The 21,773-nt window shown below is 37.6% G+C and overlaps 1 protein-coding gene across 2 annotated transcripts in view; it reads right to left on the minus strand.

Moving 5' to 3' along the window:
• DEK (DEK proto-oncogene) overlaps window positions 1-12,753 on the minus strand; it is a 30,325-nt gene extending 17,572 nt beyond the window's left edge. Inside the window, exons 1-7 of one of the 2 annotated variants that reach the window (XM_045847148.1) lie at window positions 12,427-12,753; window positions 11,925-12,069; window positions 8,904-9,005; window positions 8,552-8,661; window positions 6,337-6,431; window positions 5,354-5,474; window positions 712-900 (exon numbers count right to left, since the gene is read on the minus strand). In XM_045847148.1, coding sequence (XP_045703104.1) covers window positions 712-900; window positions 5,354-5,474; window positions 6,337-6,431; window positions 8,552-8,661; window positions 8,904-9,005; window positions 11,925-12,060 — 753 coding nt within the window. In that variant the 5' untranslated portion in view covers window positions 12,061-12,069; window positions 12,427-12,753. Of the gene's footprint in view, window positions 1-711; window positions 901-5,353; window positions 5,475-6,336; window positions 6,432-8,551; window positions 8,662-8,903; window positions 9,006-11,924; window positions 12,070-12,177; window positions 12,311-12,426 lie in introns of those variants that run through there. The other variant, XM_045847149.1, reaches the window with a different exon arrangement.
• Between the last annotated feature and the right edge of the window lie 9,020 nt (window positions 12,754-21,773).

Genomic DNA, 21,773 nt, shown 5'->3' on the forward strand with positions numbered 1-21,773 from the left:
AAACCACTATTAACAATAGGAAATCACTTCCTTGTACCCATTCACCACCTACTTGACTGAAGACACACAAGGAAACAATATAAAGTTAACCCTTTAAATGGTTCAGCAGTTCTTCCTTCCTGAAGTTTCACTTTGAAAACTAAATATTCAACATTTAACAAAGATTTGCAAGTAAAGGAAACTGGCAGGCATTCCTAAGTGATACAAAACTTGTCCACCAATTATACTTCAAATGCTCTTATTCTTATTAATTAATTCCCAACAAATTGACCAGGGAAAATGGTGGTCCTTAAACCCCTTGCTTTTTGTATAAAACAGAATAAAATGGTTCAAAACTGTCATATTATATTAATATACTATGAACTATTCTTTTAAAATCTGCTCCTTTGTGTTCCTGTTCAGGATATGAACCCCTCTCCCAGTACCTTCCCTTCCCATTTGACCTACTCTAGTCAATGTCCACCTCAAATCCAGTTCATACAAACCTCACTCTTCCAACTTTTACACACTGGCACAGCAATAAAACTAAAAGCTTCTCAGGGGAAAGAAAGGGTTTATATGTAACTATTTACATGTCTTCAGAATTAAAAACAACCAATACGGTACTGATAGTTCCTATAATCTGTTTTCTGGCTAAACCTGTGATATAGCAAGAATACTTAACTTTCCCCAGGAAAAGAGATGAGAGGGGGAAAAAAACAAAAGTTTTACCTCCTCTTCACTTTCTTTATCTTCATCCTCTGAAGACTCTTCCTTGTTTTTCTTTTCATCTTCATCACTGCTAGACTCATCTGACAGAATTTCAGGACATTTGGTTCGCTTCGCTTTCCTTGACATTCCAGAACTGTTCCGTTCCTTTTTGCTGCCTTTGCTAGAAGTTTTTTTAGATTTCGGCAATGGCTGCATAAAATAAAATAAGTCCCAATGAGGTATTGTATTTCCAAGTCAGTATTTCCAGTTTATGAGACCTACTTCAACTCAATTCTTCTTGTTCTTGTCTCAAGATATTTCCAAGTTTAGCAGCTTTAGAGGACAATTCATTTTTAACTTAATATGTCATTAATCTTTTTGTCTCAACTACCCTTTCACTTGTATTCTGAACACCTAGGCAAGAGACACCTTGAGAATGTTTAAATATACATTCTGTGTTTTGACATGGGACTAGAAGCCAAAGTACACACTGTGTTAAGCTCAGACACTTGTTTACACTTTATCAAGATATTCTGAATTAGACTTATAACTTATTTCATTTCTGTGAATATTAGCCACTGCCAGAGAAAGTTCTTGTTTTAGGGGATCCTTTAATCAAAGGGCTGGGAAGAACCATCCATAAAGTAAATAAAATCTCACCATACATATTCTGAATTTATGAACTATATAGTTTATATTCATATTACCTCTGAGCTCTGCTTTCAATAATGCCAGCATTATATTCTCACTCATGATCGGAAACATGCAGTAAGTACCAAGTATGTTAATTATGAAACTAAGAACCACAAAACAAGTACATTCTCCTTACTTTGATGATTGATTAAAACACATTTAAAAAGCGGAGTACATCATGTGAGGAAAATGATTATGTAAAACAAATTTAATTTTTAAATGCTTTCTTGGGGAGAATTTGCTAACTTCTAAAACTGAAAACCATAAAATAACCCTACATAAAGGATCTAAAAAGATATACACTAAGAAGTTAGAATTACTTATTTCTGAATTATGAGTATTTTTATTTTTGCCTAAATTATTTTCTGCAGTCAACAGGACCATTAAGAAAAATTCCCAAAAAAGGGAAAAATTCTATAATATAACCTTAGGATGCACAATTGTACAAATATCAGTGATTACTTTAGGCAATACTTTTTATGAAACTATCAGAACCACCGGTCCCTCCTCTCCCAAGAATTTCCAGTTGTAGAGGTCACTGTCTGTCACCTGCACAACAATTAAGAAAAAGTGGCTGCTTGTGTAATGTAGTATTCTCAGGCAATCTACTTCTACAGAATAGCCCCTAACCTGCCCAAACAACCTACCTACCCTTTTCAGAACAGATTGGGAAACAGCCAATCTAGGTCACTCCAGAAATTTTAAATCAGTGGACCAAAGATATTTGTCAGAGAGATTCTCTAAAGCAACTTTCTTGAATGAATACAGATATCCTTGTTGCATGAACTATTATCATTACCAGAAAACAAATACATTTAGATACAGTCTTTGATATCCCTGTTTGGAGAACAGGTACTCTCACTGTCTAAACTTGCACTACTCACTTGCACACATGAAATCCAAGGTTCAAATGTTTTTAGAAAAATATGACAACCCTCACTTTCCTCAGCTCAGGAACCAAATGCAGGTAGTGAAAATATAATTGGTACATGAAATTAGTAATATGAGGACTGGAATGGGTACTAAATAAATCTACACAGGAAAATAAAAGCTTTTAAATCATTCAAGTAACCAAGAAAATGCAACTTCTAAAAATAAATAAGCTTTTAATTAAAAAAACAGTAACATATAAGTGCTTTAGAACTTTCCTACATTGGTTTTAAAATTAATCTATTTATCTGAATCCAGTGTCAATAGTATCATCCCATTTTGTAAAAATTTTTGTAAAATCTGATTAACAAATAATCAAAGTGGAAACACAATAGAAAAGTAAAACAATGTTAATTCAACAATATTAAGATTATACAGGAAAAAAAATTAGTACTAATAAGTTTAGTGTTTTCCTTAAGTGATGAAGTATATGGTAGCATAGAAAACAGTTTAAGATACCATTCAATTTAGTAGTAATTAGAATCAAATATGAAAAGTTAAGATTCTATAAGGAAGGATAAATCAGTCGTTCTCAAAGTGTGGTTCATGGTCCCTGGGGTTTCCTGAGAATTTTTCAGAAGCCTACCAGGTCAAAACTATTTTCATAATACCAAGACATTTATTTGCTTTTTCATGGTGTTGACATTTGCACTGATTAAGTAAAAGCAAAGGTAGGTAAAACTGCTGGCACCTTAGTATATTTACTTATCAAAGCAGAGCAGCACAATGTGCTAGTAGTCATCATATTCCTCACAACCACACACCAGCAGGAAAAAAAAAGGTGTTTCACTTTTTTGATGAAGCAGTAAATATTAACTATATTAAATACAAACTTTGGAGTATGTGTCCTTAGAATACCTAACAAAATGGGAGATACAACATGAAGTACTTCCTGTACAAACTGAAGTTCACTTGTTTTCTCAAGGAAATACACTTGTGCTATTGAGATGTGACCTAAGCTAACTACTTTTTTCATGGAATACTGTTAAAAATAATCATTGAAAAACTATGCCTATTTGGACTTAGATATTTGACAGACATATTCTCAAAAATGAAGGACATGATCCTGTCAGATCAAGGAAAATAACTGCCTATTTATTACCAATGATAAATTTCAAAATTCAAGGGAAAATTAGAATTTTGGAAAATTAATGTCTATTACCACGAACCTGACAGTGTTGCAATACCTAAAGATTTTTCAGGTGAGATGGTGGTGATATTAATGAACGTGACTCACCAACAGTGTTTAATGAAATGAATGTACCAACATTTGGAAGATACGCATAATTCAGGGAACCAATATTTCCCAAATGGTGAATGCATATTACAAAATCATGCACACAGGTAAAAGGTCCAAGTTCATTAACATGGTATCACATGCCACACTACAACTAATCTTTAAGAAACTACCAGTGAGAAGTTTGGTATTACATTAAAGGAGAATATCCACAATTTTTAAAAAAGGTTTTTAAAATACTCCTTTTTCTAACTATTGTATTTTGCCGTGTATAATGCATACTCATATTTTGTGTACATTAAACACAGGATTATTATGCCCATTATTGTGCCCATGGCATGTAATCATTGTGCCCGTGGATAATATGCATCCTTACATTTATTTAAAAAAATCTGGGCAAAAAGTGCACATTATACAAGGCAAAATATGGTACATAACTTGGAGAGGCTGGGTTTTCTTCATATACTTCAAGCAAAGCAATACATCACAACAAATTAAAATGCAGAAGCAAATGAGAATATAGCTATCTTAAGTCAGACATGAACAGATTTCATACAAAATATTACTTTTGTTTCCATGCAATGGGCATTCTTCTGAGAAGTTTTTTAGTTTGAACTTAGAATACAGAATATATCAGATTAGCCCATGTAAACAAAACCTCTTTGGGTCCTCACTCATTTTTAAGAGGGTAGTCGAGTTCTCAAACCAACACATTTGAAGATCAGTGAGGAAAAGAATATAAAACTATCCTTCATAACTTTGGAAACTTAGTAACTGCTTCTGGGGCAAGTATTAAAGTTGTTAAATAAAATTCTAAAGCAGCAGAGGTTTAGCTATAATAAAAGTACAGAAAAATAGAAAGATAATATCTTGATAATACCCCATTTTTAAGTAAGCCAATTTGAAACCTCCTTGAAAAATCACTGTAACCCTTAGGTTTGTAGTTATATGGTGCAAATATCACTTACTAACAGGACCAAGAACAGACAAAAACAAAGCTCAGAGTTATTTTCTGGTTTCTAACTTTTAGGACCTCTTCCCTCGCTGATAGTGTTCCCCTGAATCCCTAGGCCCTCTTAATGACTTCACAAGTTCTTTGCTTTCAAAATGAGGAAGAATATGAAAATACTTGCTGAGAGACTTAAAACTGAAAATGCAAGGTCATGTAAGTACCACTTCAACAGACATTTTAAGTCAATGATGTTATTTGTTACTATCAAACAATTAGGGCAAACCCAATCTAGATTTTAAGAAGAGTAGGGTGAACGATAAGGAAATTTTACATCTCTGTCCAAGTCCTGACTCTGCAGACGATTCCAAACCAAGAAACGTATTACAAGTCAGCTTTATGTCACTTTTACATAACTGTATTCTACCATCTAGAAAACATCCAATCTAATAAACCCCCATCTTGTCTTTCAAGACCTGATCACAGATTGCATACCAGTCCAACACCTTATCCTCAACTCAATTAGTTTCTGTTCTTCCTGTGCCTTCGAAATACATAACTCTGGATACTTAGTTTGTACTTCTGGCCCACCTAAAATTTAGTTAATAACTATTTTTCTTAATTTTATATCCTTCATATCTGATAAGGGAAAACATATCCATATGCCTTCTATGTTATTTCTATCATGACACTGTTGCAGATAGGTCAATGGAATGTATATATATTCTTTGAATGTAGACGATTTTACTGAATGTTGACAGCAATGCTAACTAAATTGTTTCATAGAAAAGAGAAACTAAGGAGACAATATAAGTAACTGATTTGTTACTAAAATAATACAAAATGGTCCTCACTTTGCCAGAAGGCTTTGGATGCATTAAGAAATTCAAGATCCTCTTCACCAGTTCACTATTTACACCTGATCTCTCCAAATCAAGAACCTCACAGATGCTTTTTAGCATGGCATTTCTAAATCTGAAAAAGAAAACAAAAAGGTGATTATGTTGTAAAGTTTATAAACATTCCCCACAATATAAATGCAATAGCTAACCAAACTGTCTAGGCTACAAACATTAAAAGAGTACCCAATGCTCCTCTGAATCTCAGAAGTACTCCTAATAATCTTGATTAGTGCACAAAAGAACTAGATAAGATTATTTAAAAATTGAAAACATTATTCAACAATTAAATTCTAAAAAGTATTAAAAGAATACCTAAGTTAATTACTAGAAAATAATATAAAGTTTTCAATTCTCTAACACTCATGAACTTGATCATTCTTCTGATTATGACTAAATATTGCATTCCCCAACTTCAGCATTCCTATTATGTTTCAATGAAGAAATACATAATTATCTTTATTATCTAGAGGTCTTAAACTATAGAGAATTTAACAAACAAAAGCTCTAGTATATCATCTTGGTTGCAATATGGGACGGACACTGTTTCTATCAAATTAATTATCTTCAAAAGCTTATAGGTACTTAAACAGTACCTATAAGTGGAGGAAGAGAATGGCTAACAGGACAGAAGTGAGAGAGTTTTCATTATATTCCCTTTAGACCTTCTGCAATTTGGACTGTGAATGATTTCCCTATGTATATCGTTCTTCTTTTAAGAAACAGAAATGTCTTGAGTTTTCAATAATCTTGACAGCCACTATCTACTGGAAAGTAATGAATATACCAAATTAATAGTTATGAAGACAAATCAGGTGTTGGCATTTAAAGCAAAAAATCAGCAGTCTACTAGAAATGTATGGGTGGTCACAGTAAATGTTTAAAATTAAAATTTAAAGCACACTGATCAAAATATGGTATTTATAAAAATAGCTTACTTTTTCAACATTTCTTCCTTCTTTTTATATTCACTACTTCCTTTTTCAAATGGAAAGCCACTGAACTGACCCACATTCTTCTTTAATGAGGACACCTGAAAATGTTTCTCTTATTATTAATTCTACTTATTAGTAATGTACACACGAAAAAATTCAAAGCCAACATCTTTATTTTCCTGTCTCCAAGTTACAATATTGGTTTATGCAACACTTCTTACAATTAAAAACTGTATTTATTACTAAAATATTAATATTGTAACAGGCTTACAAACTTTATTTTTTAAAAATGACAATTTGAATGAATTTTCATCTAGCAATTTTTACCGGTAATCATAAAACCACAAGTTAATGTTATGTGACAGTACCACGGGATGTGGAAAGTTACTACCTGAAAAGACATCCTTTCCCTTGGTAATAAAAAGTTACAAGTAATAGCAAACTCAATGATTTTACTCTTTGAAAAGAACAACGCACCTCCAAATGAGATAACATGCATGAAAATAAATTATACCATGCCTCAGATATTCTAAGCTAACAACGTCAAATTTTACTTTTGCCCATGTACAATCCCAAAGCAAAGCTTTGATTATGTGGAATACTTAAGTTGTGTATGCAGTACAGTAGCCCTTCATCCATGGATACTGTGGTCTGAAAAATACTATAATTCTGGAAATAAAAACTCGTAAGTTTTGTATGCTATTCTTTTTTTATTTTTATCCTCAGCCATGGGCATGCTTATTGATTTTAGAGAGAAGGAAGGACAGGGAGAGAAACATCCAAGTGAGAGAGAAACATCAACTGGTTGCCTCTCATTTGCACCCCAACAGGGGACTGAACCCATAACCTAGGTATGTGTGCTAACAGGGAACAGAACCCACTGGCTTAGAATTTTGCAGGCAATTCTAAGTAGCTTGATGATATCTCAAGGCATTCCACTGGGACATGAATTATCCCTTCATGGTTCTCCCTTATCTGAGGGGGATACGTTCCAAGGCCCCAGTTGAATGTCTAAAACAAGTTAGTCCAAAACCCTATATATACTACCTTTTTTCCTATATATACACATACCTATCATAAAGTTTAGTATGTAAATTAGACCTAGGAAGAGATCAATAATAATATCCAATAAAGAAAATAGAACAATTATAATATACTGTACTAAAAGTATATGAATGGTTTTGGGACCATTATTAAGTAAAATAGGCGTTACATGAACAAAAGCATTGCGATAGTGAAAGTCAATATCATAACCAAGACCTCATACCAAATGACCAACAGGTAAGCAGAGTATACAGCATGGATATGCTGGACAGAGTCATACCTCAGGTTTCTTGCCCATTAGTCACTTAGTAGCCAGCTTGGATGAACTGCAGTGGTATCTCAGTGCTTTTGTTCAAGTAACCCTCATTTTGCTTATAATGGCCACAAAGCACAAGAGAAGTGATGCTGGCAATTCAGATATGCCAAGAGAAGCCATAAAATGCTTCCTTTAAGTGAAAAGATGAGTACTATACAGTACAGTAAGATATTTTGAGAGAGACTACATTCACATAACTTTTATTATAGTACATTGTTATAACTGTTCTATTTCAATATTGCTTATGGTTAATCTTGTACTATGCCTAACTTATAAATTGTTTTTTTTTTTCCTATACATGCCTATAATAAAGTTTATAGTATGCATAGGGTTCAGTACTATCCTCAGCTTCAGGCATCTACTGGGGGTCTTAAAATGTAACCCATACAGATAAAAGGAGACTACTGTAAAATAATTCAGTAAATAAAACACTGATTTTAACAAATCTATTGGCAAGGAAGTACCACCTAATTTATCAGATATTTGCTCAAAATAATATATAATTATACTGTATCATTTATTCTGAATGACTAAAAAAGTCCAAAAAATAACTTCTTATCCAATTAAAAAATCACTAAAATCATCACAATCTGACATTTCAGTTTGGCATAAAAACAACTTCAGTAGAAAGATCCCTGGATATTGCAATCCTAATTGTTAATATCCAGCTATATATCTCTTAATAAGACATTTTAAAAGTATGTGTCTCAGTTTGCTCATTTGTATGGTATGGAAATTGAACTATCTGATCACTAAAGTCCTTTCCAGGTCTAAAATTATGCTTCTATTGTGAAGTATTTTAATACATATTAATACAGTAAATATGCTACTAGGTTGAAGGTATAAAAAAGGTCTTACTGTGCCTGGCCTGTTGTAAAGCAGTTTATGCAGATTTCTAAGTTCATCTGTTTTCTTCTTACTCAGGAAGAAATGTATCCTTTCAATTTCACAAAGTTTCTGCCCCTTTCCTAGCAAAAAATACCATAATAATTGAAGTTAAATACCATTACATGTTTATACATTTACAAAGTTAATTTAATGGAAATTATTTTTAGAGCATAATTTACATAACTTTTGCTCTAATAGGGCAAATTAAAATAACAATAATACATCGGTAAACTACTTAGTTAAAAACTAAGCACTACTAAACATCACTTTGTATATTTTAGGCATTTTCACCATAAAATGAAAGAACATAGAATAAACTTACCTTGTGCAATTGTAAATGGCTCTCTTTGTAAAGAAGAGACTTGCATTGTCAACCTCTCAACTTTTTTCTTTTCCCTCTTGCCTTCCACGATGAGACTCTTTTCTAGAAATTAATTTAATACTTCTTAAATGACAAAAAGCTTAAAGAATACATTTTTACTGGATAAACATGTAGAAAATAATCACAGAAACCTAATACCTTACTCTTTGCCTCAACAGATTTTTTAGAAGAAAATTAACAGATATGAAAATACCTGATTGATCAATAGCAACATCAATTTTTTTTTAGAGTAACAGTATACTTACCTGGCAACCTCACAGGGATCCACATTTTTTTAAAAATCAGAAAGCAAACAAACTTTTATCCAACTACAATTATTGCTACAAAAGTCCAGTCAGTTTGTGAAAAATCACCAAAGCCCCCACTTAGCTTCATCTTTGATTAGATATAATTCTATTAATTAGAATTCAATTCACTGTACCTCAAAAACAGTTAAGAATTAAGATTATAAGAACTTCAAAAGACATATAGAAAAAAGCAGTAATTTAGTAGGCTGACCAAAAAAAAAAAAAAAAAAAGAAAAGAAAAGAAAACAAGGACCTTAAGTAAGGCAAAGCAGCCTGGAGTTACTATGGAGAGGATAAAATTCTACACGTTTACATTTACTGCAATCAACTGGGAGAGCATTTGTGTTTCTTTGTAGTATAATAAAAATATTCACATTTATGATTATAAGTCATTAAAATATTAAATTGTTTAGTCCAGACTGCTTTTTTAAAAAAGCTAGAAAATATACTTAGAACACTAAGCCTGATTTTCTAAAACCACTTACCCAGTGTCTGAGATAAATAACAGCACACTGTACTATATCATTGGAGAGCCTGCCAATCATTTAACTGCATGCTTGTTTTGTGCAAAGCTCCACAAGATACTAAGGGGGACTGAGCAGATGATTAAGACATTGACTATCTCTTTTAGATTTTACCTGGTGGGTAATGAGACACAAATATTGTACTCCAAAGTAGATAAAATGCCTTTCCTAAAAACATAAATGAGAGTTCTGAAAGTTGAGGAAAGAGTAATTATTTTTGGATTAGGGAAAAAGGTTCAAAACATTGGAGCTGGCTTTGAAGGACAGGTAAGATTTGGACATGTAAGGGTCTGCACAGAAAGAATTAGGAGAAAGGGATTATAGCAGGTATATTTTGGCAATGGTGTACAGAAGAGAAAGCACTCAAAAGCAACACGTTTGCTTCCTTTCCCTGAGTGATTTAAACCATTTACTTGAGTTAGATTACCACCTATCGGCTAATAATCTTCTTGGTCTATCTGTAGTTCAGAGCTTCCCCCACTCTGAGTTTCAACAAGGCTGCCAATTGGACAGCTCCATTCACGTCCTATGGGTACCTAACCCAATGCATTCAAAACAGAAGTTACAATCATTTCCAAACTCACCTTCATGAACTTTATCTTTTAGAAAACAGTAATACTGTTGACCCACATGCCACAGGCAGAAATCTAGGAGTCATCTTTTACTAGACACCCTCCCAACTCCTGCCAAGAAAACCAAGATAACTCAGTTCCATCCCCTATTTGGCACAGAATTCACTGCCTTGTTTCTTTTACACCTCAGTAGTAGACTTAAATTTTCAGGGCCAAATAGGATAAAATGTTCAGAATTTTAGAATAAGGGAAGAAATAAACTGGAACAGCTACGAACTGCTTGGGAATATTTTTTAAAACAATTTTTATGTTGAAATTCACCATCTCTATGATATCCAAACCCTTTCAAAATGACTGAAAAAATTAACAAAGAAACACTGGAGGAAAAAGTGTTTTTTGAAAGTCTTGGACTAGCAGATATTGCAGCAAATCTTGTTACTGTATAATTAACAATTAAAAAATAACTTTTCTAAACATTTTTGTGCTTAAATGTGGTCATGCTCCTTTCTTAAAGCACCTACTATTTGAAACAAACAAAAGGCATACCATTCAGTGTAATCTCAACCCAGATAGTATTTATAAAATGCTGACCATGGACTGATTTTGGCTTAAAAGAATTTAACAGCTAAATCTGCTTTGGGGAACAAAACTTCAAACGTCTTTGAAGTCTTGTCTCAGCCAAGTTTGGCTGAGATATAAGCAAACCTAGACTGGGCTAGCATCATCAAAGAATGTACTTCTGATAAAGATTTTTAAGTGGCCAGAAACATCTTAGGAAGCTGGCACATTTCAAAATGGCACTGCCTCCTCTGCTTCGGATGGTACTGATACAGTACCATCCCTTAATTCTGCAAGCTGGGCCGGCTGGCTCCAGTCAGCTGGTTAAAAATGCTCGCCCTCAACACCAAAACCGAAAAGGCACTGAGCTCATTATTCATAGTTCATCGCTTTCGTATTTAACTACAGACTTTCTCAAGTCCCAATAGCTTTCACCGGTGTTTCCCCCATGAAAGTAACTCCTCTATGCCTTTAAAAGAACCTCTGCTTAAGTTTAGTAAACAAAGTATTTCCAGGACTAACAATAACTCAGTATGTCGTTTTAGTGAAGACCTTACAATTACCCCAAAAAGCAAAAGATGTGTGCTCAAATCATCATAAGATTAAAATAAAACATTACCTACAAAGGTTAAGCGTTTTAAAAACAGATCTGAAACTTATAAACTTCCTGTCAACTAATGAAATGTTATGAAAGTAATTTGAAGATGAGAAGTCAACTGCACTCCAAACTAACGTAATAACAATGCTTATGAGTATTATTTTTTAAACACTGGAATTCCCAAAGTTAGTAAACAAAGTATTTCCAGGACTAACAATAACGCAGTGTGTCGTTTTAGTGAAGACCTTACAATTACTTCAAATTTACCCGAAGTTAATTCTCTGCTACTGCTCAACACAAAAACATAAACTTTGCATTCTTGCTGAAAATCAATCCCACTTAAGTGCCTCTAAGCTCAAAAAAAGCAAGGAAACTGTTTTCCTGTAAAATCCATCACTTAGGAAGGGGACAGGACTTCCCACCCTTTTCTTCGTCCTCGTCCTCGTCCTCCTCCTCGTCCTCACTTTCCTCTCTCGGGCCGGAAATTTCGGGTTCTTTCTCGGATGCAGGATGGTCAGTTGTTTCCTCTCCCTCCGCAGCAGGGCCCGAGGAGGACATAATGTCCACCTGCGGACGGGAGAAAGCCAGGCGTCTCGTTCTCCTCACCCCCGGTGATGCCCGCCACCACCCCGACACTCCTCTGCCCTAGGAAGCAGGGACCGCGGGAAACCCGACCTCAAAGTTGCAGTCCTCGTTAGCGGGAACAGCGAAGCTCCCTCCCCGCGGGCAGCTTCCCTCCCGCTCAGCCCGAAGCCCCGGAATCCCCGAAGCGGGAATTCGCTCGGGGCCGAGCCGCCCCTCCCACCACCCCGGCCGCGCAGCATCCCCTCCCCCGCTCCAGGCCGCGGTCCAAAAGGCCGCGGCAGAGCAGGCGGGCCCTGTCGCGAGCGCCCCACGGCCTCCCTGCCCCGATGTGGCCCTCACCACTAGTCCTGGGCGCAGCACAACTGGCGCGCCGGGCACAAAAAAGCTCCGGAATGCTGCGGCGGGCGCCGAAGAGAAGGCGCGCGGGACGCTGTCTGGTGTGACGTTCGCTCTCGGTTCCCCAGAATCAACAAGATTTTCAAAATGGCGGTTCGGGCATGAAAGCGGGAATGCGGTAGCCAATCAGGACCGCGAGCTGGGAGTTGGCGCGCGCGGGTCGGGGAGGAGGGCCTGGCACAGCACCTCCGCGGGAAACCGGGGTGGCTGGGTGGGGCGGGGCTGCGAGGGTTAGTCCTGCTGCGGACCCCGGGGCCGAGCGCTCCTCTCCGCAAGGGGCGGCGTCTGGCGGGCCGGCTGGGTCCGCGGAGGAGCTGGATGAAAGGAAGCTAGGGGGCCTGGGTGGGGTGGGGTGGATTGTGTCTACTGCTCCTACCCGGAAAAGAGGAAGCGCAGTCACGGGGCCTGGGACGGGGCTAATTAGTGGTGGTAGAGAAGTTTACAAATCACGGAGTCGCAGTCTACAGTATTTCACAGAAATGATCGATCCCATTTAGGTTCTTGTGATGACTCCCGATTCCACTGTATTTCTGAGTACCTGTCGCCTGTGAGGTGCACCGAGAAACAGGAGCCTAGGAGCCTGACACGTGGGAAGTTCAAGTCATCAGAGACAAATAGATTTTCAGACCTGTAAATGTAGGAGGAAATTGTGTGTGTGTGTGTGTGTGTGTGTGTGTGTGTGTGTGTGTGTGTGTTATAATAGAAGAAATAAGGTATTGCCCAGTCCAGAGTTCTCCCAGAGTTCTAAACCAGCTCCCCAGATACATTTCAAACTCGACGTTTCAAAAACTGAAGCAGTATCTGTTCCTCCCCCCAATATTGTCCCTTTCTGCGGGTGATTCCCTTCATTTTTCCAAACTCCTAAACCACTACCTGCCCAATTTAAGTATGATCCATCCAAATAAAAAAATTAATTTGCCTGAACGGACTCGGTTGGAGGGCAAAAGTTGGACATTTTCTTTGAATCCTCTCTCTTCTGTGCACTTGCTGAGAACATAAGCAAATCTTGTCATTTCTACCCTCAAATTTTATACCATTTTCCACTTCACTGATGCCATTCAAATCCTGTCCTTTTGCATGGATTTTCACACAGCCAGACACTGGTCTGGTGGCTTCCATGCTGTCACCTGCAGCTCCCACTAGTCACACAGCAGCCAAGGTGGTGGTGTTTTAATCAGATTGGGTAATTTGTGCTTAAAACTGCAATGGCTTCCCTCATACTTGGAATGAAATTCAAAATACAATGATTTATAATGTCCTTCGTAATTCAGTTGCTGACAGTCTTGATCTCATCTCTCCAACACAGTTAGCCATTTCAGCCACACAAGCCTTCGGGTTCCCCCATAAAGCCACGCTCTTTCCTACCTTTCAACTTTTCACTTACTTTTTGCTGCTGGGCCTTTTCACTCAGAATCTTCAGGTGATTTCCACCTTCACATCATTTAGCTCTTTGCTCAAGTGCTTCTCCTCCCTCAGTACTATCACTGTTCCTTTTCTATTAGTTTTCATTCATTCGTTTATTCATTCAAAACATGTATTGAGCACCTACTCTCTGCTCATCACTAGGAAGCTACAAGGCAGGACTAAGTAAGTCCCTGCCATTTTCTACCTTACATTCTAGTGGAGACAATGAACCAATAAACAAGTGGATATATTGTAAAGTAAAGCAGGGTAAAGTAGATAGTACCAGTAGGGTGGATGGCATTTTATTTTACATATTTGATAATTAAGGAAGATCTTGTTAATAGATGATGATATTTGAAAAGAGATATTAAGTAAATGAGAGCAGTGAAGACTGGACATATCCTGAAGAATTCTGCGAAGTATGGAATGTGGGGCATGAGAGAGAAATTAATAATGGCTTTAGATTTTTGGTTCAATAACCAGAAGAACGAAGCAGCTATTTGCTGAGATAAGGAAGACCTCAGGAGTTAGGGAGGGGATAAATGATGAAGAAGGGGATCAGCTCTTTTGTTTCAGATATGTAAAGTTTGAGATTTCTGTTAGCCTTAAATGGAAATCCAGAATAGTCAGCTGGATGTAAAAGTCTGGCATTCAGAAGAAGAAGCTCGAGCGCAAGATATAAATTTTGCAGTTGTCAACATGTAGATGGTATCTAAAATTCTGAGACTGGATGAGATCACTATGAGAGTGAACACTGGTATAGATAATGAAAGGGTCAAGATTATACCTTGGAGCTCTTCAACCCTTAGAGGACCAGGAGAGGAAGAAGAACCAGCAAAAGGGAGAAGGAGCAACTGTAGCCAGTAAAGTGGGAAGAGAATCAAGTGAAAGGTGGGTCTTAGAAGCCTGATGAATAACACTACCTGAAAATGTCATCGTCTTCCCCAGTAAAACACTAAATTCCTTATAGCTGCAGGGGACTCTCCTATGCATCATGATATTCTCAGTACCTGAAACAGAGCCAAACACACAGTAAGTGGTCAGTGGTATTTGCCAAATGAATGCAAACTGACTCTTATTAAACTCTTATGATGATTCAGACCACTTTTTTTGTTTATTGAGATAGTATATTAGGTAGAACAGGTTATTTCAGCAAAAGATTGTTTAACAGCAATTCAACAGGTTTTTGTTTTGTTTGTTAAACAGCTAAAGTTTATTTCTTACTCTGTAAAGCTACCTGTTGGTTGGGGCAACTCCCCAGTGCTTCCATTCATATGGTTTGTATCTCTAGGCTACTTTGATCTGATAGATCCACTATCTCAACACAAGTCCTTGGTGTTCATGGTGGTAGGGCAAGACTGCAGAAGAACTCATTCCTGCTCTTCTGTGATTCTGCCTCATTCTCCAGTGGTCACATCAGTTCTCTGACTGCAAAGACTCTAAGAAGTAGGGGGCACATATGGAGTAGTTGGTGAGCATTTCTGTCTGCACAGGAGGGGCCAATAATTGCAACCAGATAAGGTACAACTGGAGCGAACAGGGAATGTGCCTGAAAATATGTTAGTGTTATTTTTGAAATACAGGGTGGGGCAAAAGTAGGTTTATAGTTGTTTGTATGGAAAATAATACAATAATAAACAATAATCTGTGTTTCACACACTCACAACTGTAAATCTACTTTTGCCCCACCCTGTACTAAAGCCCCAATTCTTAATGTTTTTCTCATTTTGCCTTGAGTTTTTATATGAACTGTACACCTATATCTGCCTTTCTTATACACATATCTAGCCCTCACATAGATATGTCTATCCTTCCCAGAATATAAGCTTCATGGATAGAGACAAAGTGCATGATATTTATTCTCTCCCAGTACTTGGCACAGTGCCTAACACAGTAAATACCTTAAACATATTTGTTTAATTGAAATGCATCTCCTTTTGGTTCTTAGACAGTGGCTTGAGTCTGTTGTCTGCCTGCTATTTAAAGACCTTACAGCAATATCAATTCAGTAAATGAATATGGCTTGAATTAGCTGAGGGCAGATTCTTATTTAAACCTGGTCATAAATATAAACATAGCGACACATTTGGTTCCTGTAAAAACAATATATCATACTCTATTTTAGTAGAAAGAATTAGCTGAAGTACACAATTTAGTAATTTGAGATTAGGTTTGAAAATATGTGAATACAGAACTATCCAGTTGGTTGGTAAACTGGATATTCTATCTGACAATGGCCAGGGAGGACTATTTAAGTTGAGCAATAGGAGAAAGTGAGGGAAATGATGGTAAAACTTGTAAAAGTTGAATAACAAAGGATAAAATGTTACCAATTAGAGAAGTATAGAGCTCTGGTATTGTTTCTTTTTTTATTTTATTTTTATTTTTATGTTTAGAGAGAGGGAAAAGGAGGGAGAAAGAGGTAGAGATGCATCAATGTGAGAAAGAAACATGAGTTGCCTCTCGCATGTCCCCAACTGGAGACCTGGATTGCAATCCAGGCAGGTGCCCTTACCGAGGATCTAACTGGCAACCTTTCGGGTTGCTGACTGACACTCAATCCATTGAGCCACACCAGCCGGGGCTCTTTTGTTCTTTGTAAACTACAATAAGATAATCTCTTTTGAAGGGGCCTTTGCTGCTTATGGATGAACTTTCAGTGCTTATATTAGGTTATCTTTAATGCCATCACTGTTGGCTGAATCAGAATATCTGAGGCAATAACAGTGTTTTCCACTACTGTTTGGCTAGAAGTCCTCAACATATTCACAAGATTATCAAAATGGGATGTTATCTTAGAAAATAGAGTGTCCAGATCATACCCATGTTTAGCAGTCTCAATTAACCCCCCACTAACATAGGATAGAATTTAAACCTGCAGCAAGTTGTATGACAACCTGAACCCTAGCTTACTTGTCTAGCTTCATCACCTACTCTTCCTTGCTATTCATACAGTCAACCTATTTTTTGTTTTTTTTTTTTTGTTTTGGTTTACAATTTATTGAGGTATGGTTAGCATGACACAAAGTGCATGCAATGAAAACATACTATCTGATAAGTCTGACATATATATACAGCATGGAACCTTGGCCACAATCTAGATAAGGAACATACCCATCACCTCCAGAGGTTTTCTTAGTGTGTGCCCTTTGTTCTCCTGCCCTCGCACCTGTCCAATACTAAGCCCTGGATAATGACTAATAGTATTCTTTCTGCCATTCTAGGGAAAAAATATGTCTAACTCTAAAATATTTTAATAAATCTTATTTTGAGTCTAGATTTTTAGAAATAAAATATTCTTATAACTTATTCTTTAAGTAAACTAGGGGAGGTTTGGGTAGATATTTGTTATATAGGCAACTTGGGCTTTAAAAATTAAATTTAGAAGAAACAGATGTTTGCAAGTTAGGAAAAGAAGATTTTAAAAAGTGATGCTACGTCCTAAATACACACACACACACACATACACACATTTGTGTATCTCCCCTCTACATCTCAATTTAATGCAGTTGTTGTCAAGTGTGTGTGGGGGAGCATTTTGCCCCCCAGGGACATTTGATACTATTTGGAGAAATTTTCATTTGTTACAACTTGGGGAAGGTGCTACTGGAATCTAGTGGGTAGAGGATGCTGATAAACATTCTGCAATGCACAGGATATCCCCCACAACAAAGAATTGTTTGGTTCCAAGTATTATTAGTGCTGAGGTTTGTAAACACTGATAGAATGCAATGCACTCTCTTTTTATAGCGTTCCACTAAAATTGGTCTCATAAAGGCCAGCAATGATCTCCTATGGAATTTAAAGGCTTCTTTGGAATATTTTTACAATATTACTTAGTTTCTTAGCAGCATTTGGCAAGATTTACCATCCCCTTCTTTCAAAAAGTTTTTTCTTGGCTTGCATGACATTCCTTTCTCTTTGTCCACCCCCACTCCCCATTGGCTATCCTGTCTGTGTCTTTTGGCCTTGCAAATGTTGGTGTTTTTCAGAGATCCACCTATGCCTTTGGTTCTTTCCTTACACATTATTTCCCTGGGTGATCTCATGCACACCCATGGGATCAATGACCTCTAGATTTAAAAAAATCTAAGTCAATATATTTAACAATTTACTTCCTTCTTGAGTATCATACTCTTGTCAACTGCCCATTAGATTTCTTCACCCTGTATCCCACCAATATCTGAAATTCAACATATCAAAAACTAAGCTCATGATCATCTTCAGCAAATCTTTCCTCTTTTTACTGATTTATTTAATCACTTTGTCCACCTTGTTGTTCAAGCTTGAATATTTGAAGTCATCTTTGGTGTCTCCCTCTTCACAGCCCCATATCAAATCCTCTCAATTCTAAACTTGTGTCTCTCATAAATATCTCCTGTCTTTCAGGCCATGTGAGCTCTCTCCTTAACTGTTGTAATAGCCTTCTTACTGGTCTCTTGCTGAAGCCTTGTCATTACTGAAAAACTGGGTCATCAAACTGGGAATAATCTTGCAAATCCTATATTCTAGCTAGTATGTTTGCCTGGCAAACATAGATTAATTTTTTTTCTTTTTTCAACCATTTCCTCATGAAGAAGGGATTCTTTTTTCTCAATATATTTTATTGATTATGCTATTACAGTTGTCCCATTACCCCCCTTCATTCCCCTCCACCCTGCACATTGCCCCCCCCACATTGCCCCCCTTTAGTTCATCTCCATGTGTCATAAGTTCTTTAGCTTCTATATTTCCCATACTATTCTTGTCCTCCCCCTGTCTATTTTCTACCCACCATCTATGCTACTTATTCTCCATACCTTTTCCCCTCTCTCCTCCTCCCACTCCCCTGTTGCTAACCCTCCATGTGATCTCCATTTCTGTGGTTCTGTTCCTGTTCTAGTTGTTTGCTTAGTTTGTTTTTGTTTTTGTTTTAGGTGTGGTTGTTAATTGTGAGTTTGCTGTCATTTCACTATACTTGTTTTTTATCTTCTTTAACTTAGATAAGTCTCTTTAACATTTCATAAAATAAGGGCTTGGTGATGATGAACTCCTTTAACTTGACCTTATCTGAGAATCACTTTATCTGCCCTTCCATTCTAAATGAAAGCTTTGCTGGATAGAGCAATCTTGGATGTAGGTCCTTGCCTTTCATGACTTTGAGCACATCTTTCCAGCCCCATCTTGCCTGCAAGGTCTCTTTTGAGAAATCAGCTGACAGTCTGATGGGAACTCCTTTGTAGATAACTGCCTCCTTATCTCTTGCTGCTTCTAGGATTCTCTCCTTCATTTTTACCTTGGCTAATGTAATTATGATGTACCTTGGTGTGTTCCTCCTTGGGTCCAACTTCTTTGGGACTCTCTGAGCTTCCTGGACTTCCTGGAAGTCTATTTCCTTTGCCAGATTGGGGAAGTTCTCCTTTATTATTTGTTCAAATAAGTTTTCCATTTATTGCTCTTCCTCTTCCCCTTCTGGTACCCCTATAATTCGGATGTTGGAACATTTAAAGAATGTCCTGGAGGTTCCTAAGCCTCTCCTCATTTTTTTGATTTCTTATTTCTTCATTCTTTTCCAATTGTATGTTGTTTTCTTCCTTCTGGTCTACTCCATTGACATGAGACCCAGCTTTCTTTCCATCACTATTGGTTCCCTGTGCATTTTTCTTCATTTCACTTATTGTAGCCTTCATTTTTTTCATCTAATTTGCAACCAAAGTGAACCAATTCTGTGAGCATCCTGATCACCAGTATTTTGAACTGTGCATCTGATAGGTTGGCTATCTCTCAGTCGCTTAAAAGTATTGGTTCTAGGGCTTTCATTTGTTCTTCTGTTTGAGCCATCTTTTTTTTTTTTTTTTTGCCTTGTCGTATCTGTTACGTATGAGAGGCGGAGGCTTACGTGTTCACCAGGGCGGGGCAACCCAGTGTCCAGGTTGTGACGCTGTATGTGGGGTGGGGTCTGAGAGGGAACAATGGTGCTTGCTCCACTCTCTGTGGGACTTCAGTCCCTTCTGCTGCTTCCCCCAAGCAAAGTGGGCCTTTCTGGTGCCAGTTCCCATGTGGGTGGGCTTGTGCAACCTGTGCATCTTTCCAGCAACCTCTCCTGGGAGGCTGGAAGTCTCTCCCTGTGCGTCAACCCCCACAGGTGTTTTCAATCAGTGTCCCAAGGGTCTATTTCCCTGCGCTGGGACCCTGGGACCACCCAGTCAGCCAGCTGCCTAGTGCACAGTGCCTGGCTTCACAATCTCTGCCTCCCTGTGTCTGCCAGTTGCCACCCCTTGGCCAGGGTCTGTCAGTTGCCGCTTGTGAACCCAGGGTCCGCCCACTGCGGTCTTGCATGCCAGGGATGCCTTACACTGGTCCCAATGGTCTTCGTTTCACATCCTCTCTCCTTGTTCCTCAACCTCTCTCTTCTCAGCTGCCCAGCTCCGCCCCTCCTACTGGTCTGGATGAATGTGTCTATTTGAACTCCTTAGTTGTCCTACTTCCATACAGTTCAATATGTCAGTTCTTCCATACAGTTCAGTTGTCAGTTCTGGTTGTTATTCTGTTTCTAAATTGTTGTTGGCCCTATCTTGGTTGTGTGAGGAGGCACAGTGTGTCTACTTATGCCTCCATCTTGGCCGAAAGTCCTGTAGATTAATTTTTTAAGAACTCAAACCATTGCCTTCTCCATGAAGCATTCCTTGTTACTCTGAAGTTGAGACTCCTCCCCCTTGCACTATGTTCCTTTACTACTTTGTTCATATCTTTATTATTTATAAAATTATAATATAATTATTCATTGATATGTCCACTGTTTTAGTAAACATGTTGTCTGCCTAGAATACTCTTCCTGAAGATCTGCCTTCCCCCCAACCTCCTGAAATACCTTCCATCCTCATCCCCAATCCTATGTTAGCCACCATCCATATAATTACATGGAGAGCTCTTGTTTTTATGTCATGACCAGGACACCCTGTCCTTCTTGACTAGGCATCTGAATCAGGTAAGGCCAGTTAGTCTCCTCCCTGTGAACTCAAGATTGAGATAGATTGAAGATGAAAGTGAATTAGAATAAGGGAAGAACAGAGATTCAAGATTGAATTTAATTTCTAGTTCCAGATTGTTGAGGAAGACTGTGTCCATTCCTTGGGCTTCCAGGTGGCAGCCCTGTTACCTATTAAATAATCCCCCCCACAAGTTATCTTGATTGCATTTCTATCACTTATAACCATAGAGTTCATACATCCACTATGAATTCAAGGGCCTTGCCTTGGCCATCTTTGTATATACAGCACTTATCCTAGTGACATAACAGTACTATATAGATACAAAATAGATACTAGATACAAAAATATTTGTGGAATGAATCAATGAATAAAGGATGAAAGGAAGAAAAGAAAGTAGGAAAAAGTGATGAGAGGTTTAAAATGAGAGAAGAGAAACAGAAATAAATTTTAAAAAATTGAGGCAAATAGAACTGGACCGAGAGAGACAGAGGCAGCAAATGATCTTAAAACAGCAACAAAAGAATAATGAAGAGCATGATCTAGGGCATGAAGAGCATGATAAGAGCATGAAAATGTTTGGCTGTCTTGCTTTGGCTCTGCTTTCCTAAGCTTGTCCAACCCTTCCCCCTTGCTTTCACTTTTGTGCATTTGTCTCAGAGTTGGGTGGGAGGGTCCAGCAGGGAGCCCCGGTATCTCAGAGTACCCTTGCCTAGGCACTCACTGTTTCCATGAGGTCTTTTGAATACAGCCCACATAGTTACAACAAAATAATTCAGCTCCCAGTGGCAGCCATAGATGTCTAGAACTAAGTGAATCTAGAAAACATGGCCTAAAAGAAGTAGCACAAACAGATGGATCCAGACTGAAGAAGGTTATGAAAAAAATTAGATGGGAGAAGTGAAAGATAGTAAGAAT

Source organism: Phyllostomus hastatus, unplaced genomic scaffold (genome assembly GCF_019186645.2).
Source record: "Phyllostomus hastatus isolate PE091 unplaced genomic scaffold, TTU_PhHast_1.1 phas_contig_524, whole genome shotgun sequence".
Lineage (NCBI taxonomy): Eukaryota > Metazoa > Chordata > Mammalia > Chiroptera > Phyllostomidae > Phyllostomus > Phyllostomus hastatus.